At 40.2% G+C, this 20204-nt stretch overlaps 1 protein-coding gene across 1 annotated transcript in view; it reads right to left on the reverse strand.

The window, feature by feature from the left end:
• LOC112983595 (pikachurin) overlaps positions 1–20204 on the reverse strand; it is an 81699-nt gene that overhangs the window by 40185 nt on the left and 21310 nt on the right. The window contains exons 2-7 of the mRNA XM_064499729.1: positions 17864–17973; positions 15599–15682; positions 13871–13897; positions 9335–9452; positions 8718–8853; positions 2182–2348 (exon numbers count right to left, since the gene is read on the reverse strand). Of these exons, the coding sequence (XP_064355799.1) occupies positions 2182–2348; positions 8718–8853; positions 9335–9452; positions 13871–13897; positions 15599–15682; positions 17864–17973 (642 nt within the window). The remainder of the gene's footprint in view (positions 1–2181; positions 2349–8717; positions 8854–9334; positions 9453–13870; positions 13898–15598; positions 15683–17863; positions 17974–20204) is intronic.

Raw genomic sequence — 20204 nt, forward strand, 5'->3', positions numbered from 1 at the left:
CATGAGAAGAGGAAATGTGGCAATAATGATGGTAGTAATTCCTATGATGCGCACGCATCCTGAAGAATACAAATGTATTAGTGGCAGACACACCAACTGCCTGGCACCTTCACATGTCCTTTTCAGCAATGTCAGGTGACTATGAAGTGTCTACTGGCACTTTGGGAGACTGAGGCGTCTGGTGCTACCTGAGACGCGTTATGCTACCTGAAACATCCCCACGGGGCCGTCAGGTAGCTGGGAGACACATGGGAAACATGCCTTCCTACAGTGACAGCCGGAAACCATCTGGTACACCCTAAGGGACCTCAAATGCACTGAATGTCTATGTCTGAGCAACTGAATTTAATGATTAACTGGGCCAAAGAAGGTAACTATTGGCTACCTGGCTACTAGAAGGATGGAGGTATTTTATTAGTTGCAGATACATAGTGTGAACTAGGAGTAAGTTTTACTTGATTGCCCTTAAATGTATGAATGTTTTCCGTCGCAGTGAACTTTTCGACAGTTTAAATCACACTGTCTCTGCAGAACAGGCAGTTTCCAGTTTTCAAACTTGCAAAAGGCAAATTGTCTCTCCTAGATTAGTGCAGTAATAAGCCCAGTATGAAGACTAGCCCATCCTTACCAGCAGAGCTAAACACTTTATCTTTTCTGACCAAAGAATGCAGACACTCATGTCCAAAGATAAACAGGATACAGAGGAACACACAAACAAGTCTGAGGCAGAGGAAGCTGACTCCTGGGTATCTCAGGGCCAAGGAACCCAAGAGCAAGCTGCACCTTCAGGGTTTTCCCAAACATTTGGTTCAGAAATTAGAGTTCAGCAGCCACAAACTTTATGCAAACTGCTCAAGGGATTCAGTTTACAATGGTGTCAGAAGATAAAAACTGCCATAAAGGAGTCAATGAGAACATGGGATTTCAAGATAGAGAATATAAAGATAGACAATTTGGAAATAAATCCTTAGTGGGTTAAACTGATCATGAAAGATGTGGTTCACATTTCTGCAGCACACAAATTGCTCTTGCAGAGCACCGCTGACAATCTTATCTGAATATCATCTGTTCGTTTTCTATCTGTTAATTAAGGATGATTTGCATTGCAAGCACATAGGTAAGAAAAGAAAAAAAACGTCAATCTTGTTGCCCTTTTTTATAGTTTGCTAATCTGTTAAAATTATATCCAGGCATTTTCTTGCCTGGTATTCTATCTCCTATAAATGCCTTCAAAACTGGAACTTCAAAGTCCTGAAATCTTTCAAATCCAGCACAAAGTTTGGCACATTAAGGATATGGTTTATATAGTCCCATCAGCCTTGGCCCTGTTGCCTATCTTGACTCTGCTTTGTGACATTGTGTTTTTACAGTGTAAAAGACACATGCTTTGTACAATTCCCAGTGCGCTCTTTGTCAGCTTGGTTGGGATTCTCAGACACAGCTATCACTTTGGGGGTAATGAGGAGGAACGTGATGCCAAAGTCAGCCCACAGACTAGCACTGACGGAGGATTAAACTCTGAGGAAGGCAGTCAGGAGATGTGTGCAGGACCCACCATTTGTTGCCATGTCCATGGCCCATATTGCTGCACAAACGTAGATATAATTTTGACAAAGTCATGATTAGTCAGATGTATTTGAATACAGTTTCACCTAATGTTTTCACTATGTAGCTTCTGATTAAAAAGGGATGCTTACTTGTTTACATAATTATTTTCATGGTTGTGCTTAATAGTTTAAAAGCCTTACTCCTCAGAAAACAGCATCGATTTGCTTTGGTCTTTCTGAGTTGTTTAAATTATACATATAATATATACAGTTCAGTTTTAAAGAACTGCGAAATGAGGAACAATAGACTTATTTCTCTTATTTCTCCCCACAAGATTCACTTATCAATTCTGTATGAAGCCAGCACAAAAATCAGTAAGCGGAGATTCAAAAATATCTGGTGATGACCTCCAGAGCAGAGAAACAGCATGACCGTGCTCCTTCCTGGGGCCTTTCAGATTTTCACCAGTGGCACAACTTTCACAGGATGCTGTAAGCTCCACGAACAGGAACGAGAGGTGTGGGACCTGGGGTGCCTCTGTGCCCGGGCCCGAGAGGGACTCCTTCCACCAGTGGTCCTGTAAAGGCTGCCCTGAATATACAGCTTAAACGACAAAAAGGCAGTTCTACTCACTGAATGTGCGGATGACATCGCTTGGTGCGCTGGGGAGGCTGGATCCATAGGAATTTGCTGCTCGGACGGCAAACTGATACTTGGTATTTGGGAGAAGTCCCTTGAGAACCATGGACTCCATCTGGATCTGCTCTCTTATTACTGTCCAATTGCTGTCAAGGTCTGGCCTTCAGGATCAAAAAAATCAAGATCATAAATAATTAAAGCTGTCTGTATAAATTAATTGCCTTTTAACTTTCCAGGGAAATACAGGAAATAAATGAGATATAAGCTTGCTAAACCACCACTAAAATCTTTGATTCTTCAGGGGCCAGACTGTGCAACCATTATAAGCTGAGAAGGTTGTGATATGGGAACAGTGCACTATACAGTGATATGGAAACACTATTCTGATTTTGTTTAAAAGCCAAGAAGATTGTTCAGAGGACATTTTGACCAATCAACTTCTCTTAATCTTTTTTTTATGGATTTGTGGTTCATAACTGTCAAGTAAAGGAATAACAGTTCCAAATCTCGTATCTGTCTATAAAAAGCAACACATTGCAATAGAGGGGAAGACCCTAATTTATTCTGAAAAGCTTGTGTCCTAATGTCAGTGAGTTTCTTCAAACATATACAAGCATTAGCAGGATGAGAATCTAACATTTCATTTACCAGGCAACTAAATCAATCCACCCACATTGGAAAATCTGGATCCAAATTCTTCTCCCCCAAAATGAGAAAAATACTGAACAATAACAGACAGGACCTGGCCTATGTACGTGGATTTTGCAACAAAATTCCCATGTCTGCCTTTGGGCGATGCCTGGTTAAATCCTGACTCATACTGAAAGCTGGCTGCCAATAATTGCTTGCTCTATGTGCTGTTATAATCCATTTAAAATCAGTATAATCATTCACATGGCAATTTGGTTTCAACAATGATCTGGGGAAACTAGAAATGCTGAAATTTATATGCATAAGGATATGTGAAAGGGAAAGACTACTTCAAACACTCTGAGAGGCTATTCCGATACTTTCACACCATTTCTACTCTCTCTAAAAGTGATCTCTTCTAATCAAAGGGAAAACAATGGGAAGGAAGTAAATACTTGTAAACAAAATAGAAAATGTAAACATTAAGTCTTGGCCATCCAAAATATTCAAATTGAAGCCTATGAAAGTAAAATAGGGAGAGAAATGACCTTTCAGATCAAGTTATTCTGGTGTCCTTTTCTAAGATGTCCTTGTGATATTTATTACAGGAAATAACCTCCAAGTGCTCCCTGAATCTACTAGTGTTTACATAGAACTAGCTGCAAATGTCTCCAACAGTCTTCCAGTGAAAATTATAACACAGGGCAGGCATTTTGCATTTGTTTATTTGCAGCTGGAAGGAAATGCCAAAGTTAACGTATGTTTTCTTTTATCAGTCAATACAAGATTTATTGATCACTGAGGTTTCATTTCTTCGCGCCAGCAGGGCACAACACACTGACAAAAGAGTAGCTCCCAACTGCCTGGCTCCTATGTAACAGCACACAGGACGTGAATATTACATTATCTCACTAAAAATAAAAATAAAATCAGACAAACGGACAAGACGTAAGGACAGCTAAGCATCCTGTCTTAAGTCACCCTCCATCACCATTCCGTGGTAGAGAGGAGAGCATTTATTTCAGCTACTCTTCCGTTGTTTTCCCTTCTCTGAGCTTTTGGCCAAAGGAAAATGTTTAGGGTTTTTCAAATGAAAGCTGTTACGATTGCTGCTTTGCACACGCTTGCTTAGTAGCATTTTCAGTTTTCCTATATGCATCTTTGGCTCTAGTTGCAATCCAAAGAATTCCTGCTAGCTCAAAAACTGCTTTATAGTTGTTTTACAGCAGATATTGCTAGTGTCTGCACCAGAATGGAAGAGGGAACCCTAAGGAGATACTGCGCACTACAAAGAGATTTAGGAGATAACGTTCGGTCTCTACCAACGGTAGGCTAACCTGTTGACTTTACTAATTGGCTCTTGCAAGACTTCCTCCTAGAGAAGTGAATAAGAAAGGAAATGTCTGCAAATGTGTAAGTATCTCCAGCTGAAGGAGAAAGAGTGAGATTTATCACTTGACCTTTGCTATTTTTCCATAATGTTCCCTGTACGAACAAACCGGTGCAACATGACAAAATGGCAAACAGATGGGGAGAGAAACACAATAAACTCAGCTGGTTAATATGTTCACAGTGAGCCAACTTCTACATTTTCTAAACTCTAAATGTTGTGTTGAAAAAATACCTCAATTGTCCTTTTTCCATGAGATTTCAGTTTATGTCAACTTTTACATCAAATGGCTCATTTGGAGAGAATGATCCCACTTTTCCAGTCTTTCCACAGAGCTACGTGCCCTGGAATGGGTTCGCTCCTCCTGCTCTTTCAGTGCCTGTGACCACAAGCTCACAGGACTGCTCTGCACCACATACATGGGTACGTGGAAACCTGCTGCCTCCCACAAGCATTTTTGCTCTTTAAGTTACAACTGTGCATTTCCAGTGCAGAAATGCAATGCAGTAAGAATTTGGCCAAGAACAAAGTCAGGGCATTTTTAAAATACTAAACATATGGGTAAAGTCAATAAGATCAGGCAGATATAAACTAAGGGCAGAATTCTGCCCTTAAAACCTCAGGATTATTGCTTTACATTGTAATCTAGGGATGGATTCAACTTAAAGAAAGGAAATCTTTCTGATGCAGAGAACTGCAATTTCATACTCACTTGAACTTCTTTTAAAATGACCTGGAAATAATTTATCGGAGTGAAGCCATCTGCTAATAAACTATTAATCCAGCTAATAACTATTATTATTTAGCTTTATTGTAATACTTTCTACTAAACCAACCAAAATACTAAGTCAACACTGGAGAAAAAAAAAAGAGACCATTTTCTAACCTCATTCTTTCGATAAGTCTTACTCTGATGCTGTCTAACACTGTTGAACATGTTCCCTTCTTAATTTTACATCTTCAACTCCTCTTTCTTCATTGATTATCTTTTCAGGTATTTAACCCTTGCAAGCAGTGAGGTAAATGTTGAGATACATGTATGTTTTCCATGCGTTAATCAGGAAATCAGTATTAAAGGGTACTTTTGTTGGGCACTACGAGGCGCCTCAACCTCCAGAACTGTTCTGTGTTCTTTGCAAATGAAGGCAAACATTGAACCACTGCTGACACTTATGTCATGATTTGAAAGTTCAGAGTTCAGTTACATGAAAGGAAACATATTTCCCACAAGAAAATATAATGTTTCCAGTGTTCAGTTTTGTCCTTCCCTGGGATGAAAAACTGAAATACTGAAATCACTTTGACTGGGAAAGGCCAAGCTTTTCTTTAGATGTTTTGATCAAAATGAAGCAGGAGCTATTCAAATACCTGATACCAAATAGCTGATTCATGTAGCACTACAGACATTGTTCAGCACAGACTGGATTTAGTGCATGAACCTTTTTTGGGAGGGGAGGGGGAAATAAAGACTTGAAACTAATCAAGAAATCTGCTGAAGTCACTATGCTGAATCTGCTCCACCCTCGTGTCCATATAAGATAAATCTTTCCAGCTTTATCGCTAGAACCAACCTAGTTCATTGCAGCACAAGTTTCACATCACTACTGAGATGGTGAGTTTTCCCTGTATGTCAAGACTCATATGAAAGCTGTTGACTCTGTCCAGCTATCAAGGAGACGAAAAGAATGCACACTACTCCATTTAAGGGATATGCTGCTGAAATACTTTGTGGTTCTGTAGAAGGTAGTCAACTACAAAAATTTGGTAAGTTAGTCTCTGAATTTAGAAGTTGGCTAGGCATTCAATAGACTAGAAATTGGAATACTGCATGTGAAAACAGCCAAGACATTTTTGAAAATTAAGTTAATTTTTTATAGTATCTTTAGGGGGGATAAAGAAAACAAACTAGCATATTTAAGTTCAAGGTCTTGCTTCAGGGTCTTTCATAAGAATATTTATCAGAAAATATTCCTCAGCATAAACCAATAGAATATTAATACTGCAAGCTTCCAAAGACACCATTAGTTATTTTGGGTCTAACACATTCTGTAGAACTGATAGCAGTGAGACCTAGATTCGCTCTCCTAATTTTAAGCATTCAGCCAAGTTGGGAGCCTGATCTCCTTAGAGTCCTTCTATAGTCAACAACAGAGCCGGGCATCTCCAGAGCGTGAGTCGGCCCAGGCTGTCCTACATCCGAATCAGCCTGGGGCCCTCCATTGCCTATAGTGACCTGAAAGGGATCCTCTAGTGACCTGAAAGAATCCCAGAGAAGTGCCTAAAGAAAAGCCCAAATTTATACTCATCTAAGAGCAGAAACAGACTGAAGGCTAGCTCTGATTCTGATTAGATTCTGATGTGCAAACAATTAATGCACTGAATTTTCATGAGGCTTTAAGCCCAGATGTCACAGTTGAACAAATGAAGAGTATTTTCCCCTCATCTCAGACTCCCATCACGTTTTTCCTAGGGTAAAAGTAATAAAGTTACTTCTATGGGAACTGACATGATGGAAACAATGTCATAGTTTCTAGAGGCTGGTGCTATTGGTATATCCACACCCAAGAGAAATTGTAGATGGGCATAAGAAAGTTACTAATCTTGAAAAGCCCAGTATCTTATTGGAACTGTATTTATTTGATATAAGTGGACTTCATTCCAAATTTTCTTGCACTGATTAATGTTTTTTGTTTTTTTTAACGTTGTTTTAACATCAATAGCTTTAACTGCTGTTAATATACTTTATGGTAATTTAGCCTTAAAACTATATGCAATATGCAATTTCAGAAGACAATGAAGCTTAAAGCTAAATCTTTACCTCTAACTGCCATTAGGGTTTATGGCTCATTGAACTTTCTCCAAATATATGTACTCAAGCTTCCAAATCTAAGACAGCATAATCCCAAAATTAACAAATACACTTCAAGCTTAGCTTTAAACCTCAAACTAAACAGTGTTATCAAAACATTGTGCTGTTAGCAAATTCTTTCCCAAAGTCTAAAAAAACCAAGACATGGAAATTTCAATTACTTGTATTTCTTGACTTTAACAGAGAAGGCAACTTTCTACTCCCTGGCTGAACAAAAACATTCAAGGGTGCAATTTCAATGTGTCAGATGGAGATTATGATGCCCACTTCTACTTCCATTAGCAGGCCAGTGGTTTTATGAAGAAGTGTACATAAACTCCACTTTCCAGGCTGAAGAATGGAGGAGATAGAAGTGCAGTCAGTCAGAACTCAGCAAAATCCCTTTCCAATCCACTGAGCAAATCGGAACTAAGCGATGGGGAGAAGAGAAAAAGATTCAGGTAACTATTATGTTGGAAAATAGATACTGGAGAAATTTTGTGGTAATTCTATGGCAGAATTTACATGATGGCCATTATGCATCTTCAGCTTTCATGTCCTGCCTCTAAGTGAGAAAACACTGTATGGCTTCCCAATAAACATGGGGCTCTGATTCAAACACAAAGTGCAATTTAAGCTCACAAGCAGGCTTCCAGGCTTCATTATATCTATATTTTCCAGACTGTAATCATATTGAAAGCACTGAGAACCAATAGTTCTTTCTGCCTGTCTTTACAATAACAATTCATTTTTAAAAAAATGAATGTATTTTTCTGAAGAAAGATTTTTTTGACCTTTACAGCTTAGAGTAATTAAGGAAGCAATTCTCTCTTCTTATCCAATAGCCTCAAACTAAAACTTGTCATCAAACTTTCATCCAAGGATTAAACTTTCAAAGATTGAAAGTTGCATTCATTGTAAGGATAAACTACATTTTCATGTAAGCACATGAATATAGATAGCTTTGTAGGCAAATACTAGCTTACACAAGCTTATTAATACATTTGTGCATGCAAATACAATCACCAGCTCCTGATCATCGGGATGCATCTTATAAAAGCAATTCAAATAGCAACTTTTCACATGGCGTTTCTATTATTGTAAATTTTAAAGGGTTTAACATAAAAAAAAAAACAAAAAGGGCCAACGTTTCATGGAAATGGCAGCATTAGGACAACAAAGTGCATCTGAATCCTGCAAGCTCAAGACTCAAAAGACTTTTGTCAGCTAAAAGTACCCAGTATTCTGAGTTGGCAATCCCTGGATTTATTCCTATAGCAGCTAAGGGTACATCAGCTCAGTGGAACCACTCTGCCCCATATTGTCTTCTCAGCATGATTTGACAGAGTTTGATAGCTTACAGGGTAGATTAAAAATGTTATTTAACCAGGCTTTTATTAAACAGAACAGAATAAGCAAAGAAATTTTTTTTCTTCAATCAGAAGGTAGGACTTATTGGTGATTTTACATCAATTTAGATTATTTCTGGCTGTGTCTTTAAATTATCATGGTAATTCAACACACGTTGAGAGTGAAAATAAATGTACTGTATACAAGGAGTAAATAAATAATGAGAAGAATCTGTATTCAGCTTAATAGCACAGTTTAGGAAAAAAATGTAGTACACAAACATTGAAATTCCTTTTCCACTGCCAGACTTGCCTGATAAATTCCACCATATAGTACTGGATGGGAGAACTTCCTTCGCTGACTCCAGCTTTCCAGGACAATGCAACTTCTGAATCAGAAACGACAACGATCTGGGGCTGATAGGGTGGTGCAGGGGGCATGCACTTATCTAAGCCAAAAGAATTGCATTAGAGAAGACTGTAATACACACAAAAACTCAACAATCGCAGACTTAGGAATCAAATTCATAGGCTTTTCTGCCTCCTCTCTTGCCCCTCTAAAACATCATGTGTGTGGAAGAGTAACAGTAAAATATTACCAAACTGCACATGACAGATTTAGGTGTGACTGATTCGCTATGTTACAGGTACGACATTGTAAAAAGAAAACTTTCTTCACAGGGTCCAGCAGGTACTTATATAAGGTCCATAAGGCACCCCAAACATCAGGTGGCCATTATCCTTTTAAATCATTAATAATGTTTCTGAGCATTTTGCTCCCACGGCTACATCCTGCTCTCTGATCACTGCTGGCTTTGAGCAAACTGAGGTTTCAGCATGGTCTGTATTTACCTGCCAGAGCTGTGAAATGTCTTGGGTTGACTCTGCCCTGCCACTTTTGCAGTAAGAAGGTATGTACACAGATTTTACCTGGAGATAAGGTTGTTACATCTCTGGGCATGCTGGGTCGTCCTTTTCCTGCCCAACCATATGCTCCAATGCTAACACGATGCGGAGTGCCTGGTTTTAAATCACCAATAACAACTTCCTATCAGAGTCAAAAGAAAACAAGACAGAGATATTGTGGAAGCTATTCCATGTAACTCAGAACGACACTGTGTGCTCGGCCGCTGGGATCTTGCATGATATTTTCCATGCAAACTCCTAGGAGGATTGTACCAATTCCAGTTCAGCTCAGAAACAATAAAAACAAACAAGATCACGTTTCCTGTCAAGCTGCAGCTTTACCCCAGAGAAATCCATAGGGCTGACCTAGACCAATTCTCAGCATAACTCACAGGGTTGCAGAGAGTTTGCGTTTGCTCTCATGTTTTTGCTCGTGAAGTTAAAGTCACGTACTGTTCCCTCCCTTGAGCCAACTGCTGACATTCAGAACCAGTTTGGTGCACTTCCTTGTTTTTTGGGGTTTTTTTTTTTTTGATCCAGAGACAGTAGAAGCTTCTGAGAATGAAGCAACTTGTAGCAGCACGAACTGATGATCTTTAATTTCTCACTGACGAGAGACCTATCCAATTACCTCTTACAATTTTCTTACCCTTGACCTGAAACAAGCATCTCCCTTCATGGGAGGGCAGAGATGTACTTGTCTTTCTGCCATAAACGCAGAAAGATCAACACAAAACCAACTACTACAAGGAAGGTGCTGCTAGTTTCTATATGAAGAGCTTGTTCTGTGGAACACTGTTCACAGGAGCCTGCTCAAATCTCCCACAAATTAGCAAATGTCACACAAAACCTTATATCACTGGCAGGTCCACACAGCATGGATCAGCTCCACACTTTTAGACCTGGTCCTTAGAGGAGCATGTATAGGTGTATATAAAAATTCAGAATTTTTTATCTGTAGCCTATCTATAGAGAGATACAAATTCCAGATTTAAGAATTTTGACAGCACATGCAAGTAAACAGAAATATCAGGCTGTATGCCACAGATTATTTTGGTGTGAAGAAATGCACTTATAGAGAATTTTTTTTATCAAGACTTTTTTTCTGTTTCTCATTCTTCAGTATTAAGAATAGTATTCACAATGCATGCAAAAACGCAGAGGGCTCCTTTTTCTTCAAGCTGGAACAGCCTTGAAATCTGAATTTCCAGGTGCAACAAAATAGTGTACGATCCTAAAATTTTATTTTCTGCGAAGTTTCCTTGTCTTTTGGACAAACTTTCCCTCTATATTGTTTTAGAAGTATATTGTAATACTACAATACTGTTTAGCAGCACCCTGCCATCTGTCATTTCTCTAGCTGTGGTTTTGGAGCCCCAGCACTCACTTCCAATTAACTTGGAATGCCTGGCCATTATCCTGTTTTTCCATCCTTCACCCTTGATCTGCTCGAATGATTTGGATTCATCTGAGAAAGATGATAACATTGCTGAAAAGTAACTGTTCAGAAAGAGGCAGCAAGACCACTCGAACGAAAAGATTCATCTGGGTCTCTCAGTCTCACAGATAAAATGAGTGAGATCTTTCAGAACGTGATTTGTAAAGGCAGCTGCTGAAAACCCTGCATCTCCTCTCGTTGATGATATTGATGATCCTGCTCCTGCCACTCCATCCTCCATGCCATATATACTGTCCCTCTGTATTTAACTTGTGTGCATTCATTCCTGTAGCATCCCTCTTTATTACATTAATTCTCATGGGAATAATTTCTTCATTAAGTGTCACACTGCTTTTACACTTTTGAGGACACTGGGCTCAGCAGATAGTGGGATATGGATGTATTTGTCTGACATTATTACCTCCAGACTCAAGTCTGCAATAAGATACCCTGAGTAAATCTCATTGACTGAAAAGCCAATCAAGGTCAAAATGCTAGTATCTGCTAGGGTATCAAAGCTTAATGTTTATCCTCAAAACCTCAGCCAAGTGCTCTCTTGCCTTACACACGCTAAAGTGCCTATTTGCCTGTTTCTTTTGGTAATGTCTCCTCCATGAACATGGAGCTGGGCATACAGTCGGTACCTCTGAGGTCAAGTATGTTTTAATCTTCTGGAATCAAGACATTAGTGAAGGAGTAAAGATTTCGGACATCATCAGACTACCTTGTACCATGGCCATCCCTCCTGCAGGAGCTGCTTAGGCAGGCCGTTTTGGAGAATACCCCCACACACCAAGGACAGCGTGGGATTGGATTCTGGAGAGGAAATGTATCTACTTTTACCTCACTGTCTGAGGGGTAAAACATTTCATTTCTTCTGCTTGTATTTAGGAGAAGAGTCTTAAAACCAGGTGTCCTACCTCCTAGGAGAGAAACAGTGGCCTCATGGATATGAAAATTGGGTAACGCATGGAAGGCGATGAGCCAGCTCCCAGTCAGCTTTGTAGCTTTCCTCTTCACTCTCTCCCACTTGCCCTGTATCTTTCTAAAGCATGAGATCCAAACTTGGACATTATATTCCAGACGAAGCTTTACTAATACCAGCTGCACTTTCTTGTCTTAAACATGACACTCTTGCTAGAACCCTGCTAAATGACATCTGCTATTTTCATTACAGTCTCACTCTCTTGAATATGGTGAAGCAATGTGATGCCCTTTCTGTGGTGGAGTCAATCGTGTATAAGAACTACATATCCCTCCAAAAGCTGGAAAGAAGGCCTTGATTTGCCATACAGCTTGTCCTTCCCTCAACTGCGTTGATATAACTGTTTGTGAGGCTGTGTGGTAAGCCAGCTCACAGAAATTACTTAGATTACAAATTATTTTCCAAAGAAAACCTGTTTTCTGTTCTTTTTTTCTTTTTGTTACACTGGATTACAGTGCAGCTGCAGAAACTGAGCTATCGGTTGTAATGACACCCGATCCCTTGACACCTCCTTCCCTGCACTACTGGTTCCAGCCAGTCACTCCCCATTTTGTACTTGTGTGTTTGGTCATTTGATAGGGAGCACTGTTGTTCTCCATGGCTCAGTACCAGACCTAAAACATTCCACCTTTAAAGTCTGCTAAATTTTCTTGCTTTTTTTAATATATATTTGTGCCCAACTTGATGAATATTATTCCCAGTAGAACAACAGCATTAGTAAATCGTACTGCATTTGTACTTCTCGACATATTGCTCTCATTTATATGTTTATATTATGAAATGATTATTACACAGATATAATACATTATCCAATTGCTAATGTATAGATACACTAATGCATACAGGCACACAAACAGGCGATCCGGTTCAGCTCTCATTACAAGTCTCACACAACCCAGAGAAGCTTCTGAGCAGGCAGTGGAGTCGTAACCATATCAGTAGAGGCGGCTTAGGGACAGAAAGACAAATAATGCAGCCTTAACCACAAAACTTGCAGATTTCTGTTGAGTTTGGTATGATTATAACAGAAAGCATTTCAGCAAGAACATCACTTCCTGAGGATTAATGACAGCTGGGATCTGATTAATCCCAGTTGGTTATACTTTTCCACAAGTACCCCTGAGAAGTGTTATTTTTATCAAGTAGAAAAAGCAGCCCAGCATGGAACCTCAGCTCTGAAATACCATAATCCAAACTCAGCTTAACTGGGATAGAACCAGACAGTCCTGGTTCAAGAGCATCCTGAAGTCTCATCCAGACATTGGCCTCCTACAATGCAATCAAATTACCTGTATTTCAGACAGTGAAAGTCCCCCAAGATCCACTGACTTCACATGATTTCTCCATTTCAAGATCAGATTTCAGAAGAAAAGTTTGCAGAGGTTGTTCATGTTAGGGGTTTCATTAGACGTGGAAATCACTGCCCTCATACTACCCTGAACTGAGCACCGCCTGCTTGTTTCCTCCCTCCTAATGAGCTGGATCCATTTACTGTTCACAGGAAGCAGAATGGACTGAGTGCAGGACTGGAAATAATTAATCTGAATAATTCACCAGCTGCAAAGCCATTGCAAGGGTTAGTATTTCTTTTAAACCTATTATATAAGAGTTGTTAGTCTCCCACTCCTTCCTCCTGTGTGTTCTCTTTGCCTGCCCATGTTGCCAGTGATCTTTCTCCTCTCCTCTCTCTGGACTATTTTCCTCTCCATCTCCGCTCACACTCCTGGATGCTTTGTTCTTTCCCTTTACTGTGTGTCTGACTACCTGGCTGTTCCTGTTCCCTGCAAGTTTTCACTGCCTGAATTTATCTCATTCTCACACACATCTCCTCAAGCAAAATAACATACGCATAAATACTTTGGAGGACTGACAGAGAGATTACCCATTTCTAAAATGGAAACCTCTGTACCTATACAAACATACTTTCACAGAGTGCTTCTTTATCTCTAGATTTTGAGCGTAAGCTGTTTGTCACATTTTCACTACAAAAGACTCTGTGTAAGTGCTAAGTAGAATCAACATTTGAGATCAATATGGAAACATTTTTGTGGGTGATTCTGTGGAAAGCCAGGATCAGAATGTTCAGTGTTATTTTAAATCACTGCTGCTACAGAGCTTTATGAGAAGCAATACTTACAAAAATTGCTTGTCCTTCAAGTTGACCCTGGGAAAAAATGAAATAGAACTTGTTAATGAAGTATCACACTAAAAAGTGATGGCAAAACCACATAAATAATGGGTCAGTGAAACAAAACATGGCCAATGTTGCATCATATAATACTCTTTGTGGCTGTTATTCATCTGTGTGAGTACTGGAACACAGAATCTGTTCTCCCAAGGAGTAAGAATTGCTGTTGTCAGGATTAAGATAAAAAAGAATGTGCTGTTTGATCTTTATTGGCACTACCAGCAAGAATGTTTTTTTGGGAAAAAAAAACAGATGAGGAATACAGAGATAAACATCAGAAGGGAGAAAGTAATGCATAAAGAAAGAAATAATTTATCATGGCAATGAGACTCTTTCATTCACTATAATCCCAGAAACCTATAGGAGTCAGAACTAACAACTACAGCGACTGAAAAATGTAGGAAATATGAGAATTTCTCTCATTCACTCTTCCCATAGGGAAGGTTTCTGAGCACTGCCCAACATAGATAGAGATATCAGTGAATGTATTTCATTGAACATTAGGTGGGGAGGCAAAAGGAAGAGAGGTGAGTAAATAAAGGAGAATGAAGATAAGTAGAAGAGAAAAAGGGAAAAAGTCAAATTGCAAAAAAGAATCACAAAATAAAGATCACAAAAGCCTGCAATGCTCCTCTGACTGCACACATAATCCTTCGATTCCTGTGTTGGTAACATCACTGTTTCAAGGACGGACTGCTCTTTCCAGCGCGTGGTATGAAAGCACTTCCCTCACAGCACCCAACCTGAGACACTCTTTTGAGCAGCGCCTTTGTGCTTTGCCCGAGCAGTGGCTGGAGCATCACTGATCCTGCCTGGCTGAACTCAAAGAGCAAGGTCCTCCACACTGCAGAAAGGCCTGCATGTTTTGAGAAGACCCTTTAAAAGCAGACAGTATCAGAACAATCCGGGAGCATGGAGGGCTTGCCTCCATCTCAGTACTGAGAAAGGGCCTTGTTCGATTGCGAATGGAAAAAGGAAGGTGAAATTGAGCAGAAAAAGGGATGGAGGAAAGAGAAGGGGAGAGTGAAATAAGTAAAGAAAAAAAGGCAGAAAAAAGGAAAAACAGAATTGAAGGAAAGGGGAAAGATAGGAAGCAATGAGGAAAAGTTGTGTTTTTAAGAACAAAAAAGTCAGAAGCTGAGAGAATCTTCAAGGAGACAGATGCACTTAAAACAGCACAATTAAACTTCAAAGCCATACTCCTGGAGGCCAGTCTCACATATGCAAATAAAAATACACTGAAAACTATGTGTCTCCTTTAACTCACACACTTACCTGGCTCAGACACTGCAACACGTACACACAGATGTTGAGATTCTTAGCTGTGCATAATGGCAGAATCACACAATTCCCCTTTCATGGGGGAAGTGCAGCGAATCCCTTATTGAAAATACACATTCAAAGTTGGAAGTTATATTTTACTAAATGCAAGTAAAATGCACAGCAAGTACCAATAGTTTTACACTAAAAATTAGTCAGACAATGAGAAGTAAAAATATATCACGGCCTTCTGACTGGATTAAAAAATACTGTGATTTGCTTCTTGCTTAATACAAGGGCAGATCTGGGGCTTGGATCCTGGGCATAATGCACAAAGCAACAGCCATTAGAGAGTTGTAAGTTCGCTCGTGCAAGCTCCATTCTAGTGTCTGACTGTTGATGAAAAGAAATGCTCACCATGCTAAGCATATCCAGGCTCAGGGGAACATCGTGTGAAAGTGGTTTGACTGTTTTGTCTTCTTCAACCTCCGAGTAAAAGACCTTGGGAAGAAGATAGAGTCAAGCCAGTTCAAGCAGTAATGCAAGGTTCCAGAATTGTTTAAAAACAAGTGCACTGCTATTGCATCATGGACAGCATTTAAGCTTATGATCCCCTACCTTTCCAAATGCATGAAAACCTAGCACCCATTGACATTCCCTTCACATCTGTTAGACCTTGACCAAATGACACTGTCTTACTGTCTATATGCTAATGATGTGAAACACAGCCTAGCTTTCAGGTCAGACTTGAACTGACAACTTTAATTATGCATCATCTGGCCACAGTTAGCTTGAACGGGTGAAGATTTGTGCAACTGGTCTGCACAACTTAGGCATTTTACTTCATGTAAGGAAGATACTGACATTGTGTGATTATGCAAAGTCCTTTATCATAAATGTCTCTCTGCACATCTATTCATGAATACAGGAAAATAATGAACCACAGAGAATTGAATTTCCTAAGCATAGAGGGACTGAGATGCCAGAGCATCCAAAACTAACACCAGGTAAAGATGGTTTGGGTACAGCACTGTAAATGCTACATCTGTCATTGGAGCTCAAGAGTTAAACTGGGACTTGGATATTTCATCTACTGAATGAACAGTGAATAATATTTCTCATACGTGACTATAACGTATAACAGCTGTTTTGAAAATATTATGACCTATGGAAAAGTCACTTAAACTAGAAGAATTTCCAAGCAGTCAATGTCCTTTTTTTGGAGTTGATACCAGAACTGTGAGCAATATCCCAGTATTCACCTCTCCAATGCCATATGCAGTCCTATTTGCTGCACCTCTGTTTTTACACAGAAGAACGGACCACACTACATACAGTGCCTGGCGGAGAGAGGTTCTGGCCAGAGCAGATGCTTCTAGGTGTGCTATATTACGTGTACTTCCATAACAATAAAAACACCTCTGTAGGTGTGCTGCATTAGTGTCATTTACAAAACCATGGGATGAAGGGGTATGTATACCAACAAAATCAGCTTCAGGAAAGCCCCTCACGCATCTAGAGTACATCAGTATTAAAGGCAGTAAGGAGTTTTCTGCTGGCACCTTTTTATGTAAAACTGAATTTTAGATTATGTCCATTTTTTTCTGGAAATTTCAAATCCTTTCACTGAAAATGCTGACAAAATCACAACTTCTCTTAGTCTCTGTAAAAAGGGAAAATGACCAATTCTAGTAGATATGCTACATCTTTGGTGCTAATTTGCCCATGGCAAAATCACTTCTGATTAACTTCCATTTTGGGACCGAGCTTCATTGCCATGGAACACCTAATAATGCCAAGTTACATCCCTTCTGTTGATGAATAAAGGACACATTCGTGCTCACTGCTTTTCTGCATGCACAGTAAAACATTCTGCCCAATTTAGGCTAACCACTCGGTTTTGTCCAACAGGCAATTTGGGGGTGGGGGCCAGGGGAAGGGACTGAAAAGAGCCAGAATCCTCCCTACAGAATTGATGGGTGAAACAAGGAAATTGCTAGACTTCTTCAAAGGAAATTCACCATCGAGGTGTGGGGGATAAAACATGGTTCTCTGTGATATTTAAAGCCAAATCTGGGCTCCCAGTGATGTTATGCGGTAGAGTATTCATCAAGAGGAGCAACCCACAGAACTCCCTCCTTTCCCTGCACCTACCGTCAACATGGGAAGGTAGGAGTTTAGCTTGGAAGAGCTCTTCCTGCTAATGCAATCCTCAGGCCAGAAGTATGAGCCAAAGGATCTGAATGGCCCTCAAATCACTACAAATCTCCCTTCACCTGCACAGTGTAATACTGACCTGCTCTGCTGTTGTCTGCTCTGACTCTGTTATTGTTCTATCAACTGCAAAGAGCTTTGAGATCCTTGGGTGGAAACCACAACAGAAGAGCAATCTATTCCCACTACAAGCCATTGGCATCCAACCCAAATTCCCATCATAGCTCACTTCTGAAACACAAACTGCTAATTTCCTGAAGTTACAATTCATTCAGTTGAAGTTACAATTCATTCAGTTCAAGTCCACTGTCCCTTGAATGCTTTCTGGGCAATGACATTATTTGTTATGACAGTGGGCTCTGCTGCTTGCTTGGCTTTGCTGCTTGCAGTTTGCTTAGGAGTGATGCATAGGTCTGAGGCCATGCAGTGTATTGCAGTTCTCTACTAACTATATAAAGGTTTACTTACTGTATATCCCGTGACGGTCCTTGCATGCTGCTTTGGCATTCTCCATTGTACACTGAAAGCTGTGCAGTTCAGTGAATCCAGTAGTATATCTAGGGGAGGCCCCAGCCTATCTGCCTCAAAAAAAATGACATTGTATAAGAAGCCATAGGACAGCATCTCTCTCCCTTAGACAACTGGCAGGTATGTATCTAAAGAGGAACTGATATGTGCTGCTCTCTTTTTTAAAGACTGTCAAACATAGTCTACAACTCATGCTCAAATTGGTTGTTACCAATCCTAAAAACTGCCCCGATGCTAATTTTGTTTGACTTGTGGATGGAAAACAGAGATGGGGAGAGTCTTAAAAATCAGTACAGTTTTCTTAATGTAATACAGCATGTGTTTAAATGAATTCGGTGAGCCAAATCAGGAGGGGATTAGTAGTTTGCCTCCTTTTGTTTTCTCTCAATAGCTTGGAGATGTAGCAGGCAACACATACATGAAAAGGTCACAGAGCTCTTAGCTCCCGCTCTCAGCTTTCCTCACCTTACCCAGAGGACACGGTACTGATTGCCTCCCTACCTCTCGGAGAAGGAGGAGGAGGAGGGCAGGCAAGACAATGGACGCATCTCACACTCCAATGCCACCAGCAGAGGAGGTGTCACCCCCCTCACTTCTCCCATACCTGACCTTGGTCCTTCTCCCTGCCCTGCCTGCAGGGACACAGTCTGGTCCCCTGTGAAGTTAGCAAGCTAAAGCACCACTCAGCACCCTCAGTGGTGACAGGCACCACTGCCAGCCCATGGTAGGCAGCAGGAGGAGAGACCAGGAGTCAGGGGGGACATCCCCTTTTCCAGTGGTAATGAGTTGTTAATCAACTCATGACATCTCATCTTCCTGCACCTTCACTCAGTAGCACTGAGCTTCCTCCTCATTCCCATAGGCTTCAAGTCCAACAGCAAAATCCTTGGGCTCTGGCAGTGCCCCTCCAGCCTATTACCTGCATCAGATACCAGCTGCAGGTCACTCACACAACCATTCCCACGTATGTCTAAATGTATTTCTAAGTTCATCTCCTCATTGACCTTCTGTTTCTCCTCAGTGATGAGGAAAACAAAACCGAAATGAAAAAATGCTTCATCCTCACCCCATGCTGCTTTGGCACAGACTGAGAAATCTCCTTTATGAGTGATCCAAGAGGTAGATGATCTCCTGATCACCTCCAGAACTTCAGTTCCTTCACTATGGCTATAAACGGAAGGGACGATTTTAGAAGTAAGCCTGCAAAGTTTAACTTGGTAAGAAGTGAATGGTGGAGGAGTCAGTTCCTCCCTCCCCCTTGCTGGCTGCTGAGGGCTGGATGCGGTTTATAATGATGAGCTCTCTTGTTTCACCACTGCAGGTCCAATCTGATCTTTCAGTCTTGCCAAGATCAATCAAGTCTCTCAGATGAAAAGGGAGGAGAGTATGTTTATAGTGCTATATTGATCTCACAGTATCTGTCTCCCTCCTTTTACACTGTACAGGTCAGCATTTTAATATAATAGTTAAATTAACTACTGCAAATCAAAAAGGTGGGAAAAAAAAATCCCTGAGATCCATGTCTCTAGTTACATGTTAGCAACTGTATTTACTGTATAAAGAAAGAGGCAGGTGGAAGAGTTTGTCTACTCTGTAACCAGAGTAAATCTCTGGTATAATACAAACTTCATTACCTTACTCAGCTTCTTAAAGAGATTTTTCAAGGTGTTCCTGATTTTTGAACACATAATGTTTCTTTGAAGGTCTTGCCAAAAACACTTTTCAATTAACTGAGAAGGATCATTAGCTTTAAAAAAACAAAGGTACGTTATCTAGCAAAATAGTAAGGATCACAAGTCAACCATCCCCTTAAACTGAGTAAAGTTCTGAAAAGAAATTCTGTCATTTCTAATCAAGCCTCGGGGATCCTGAAGCACTCGCAGGGCCTCTCCTGTAATTGTAATGAAAGCACAGGGCTGGCATCTGACCTCTGGAAATGAAACGAATGATGAAGACGTTGTGTACATCGAGTACAGCAAGCACTAAGCTGTACTTACCTGAAGAAAAGACAGTAATAGTGTTGCTTTCCAGCTGTTTTCTAGGAATCTTCAACACAACTCATGTCCCCAAACCAGCAATTTCTCAGAGAGTGTTTGTGGGCTGTGGGAATTGTTTTGAGGTTGGCTATGTATGGATTATGTGATCAGGGCCAAGATTTTCAACACAAATTCTTTAAATAGCCATCATTCATGCTCTTGAAACCTAACCCATGTCATAAAGAACTGTAACAGAAAACTGATCAAGATACTTAAACAGCAACTTCAATTTTTTTGAAGGCAAC

This window comes from Dromaius novaehollandiae, chromosome W, assembly GCF_036370855.1.
Source record: "Dromaius novaehollandiae isolate bDroNov1 chromosome W, bDroNov1.hap1, whole genome shotgun sequence".
Lineage (NCBI taxonomy): Eukaryota > Metazoa > Chordata > Aves > Casuariiformes > Dromaiidae > Dromaius > Dromaius novaehollandiae.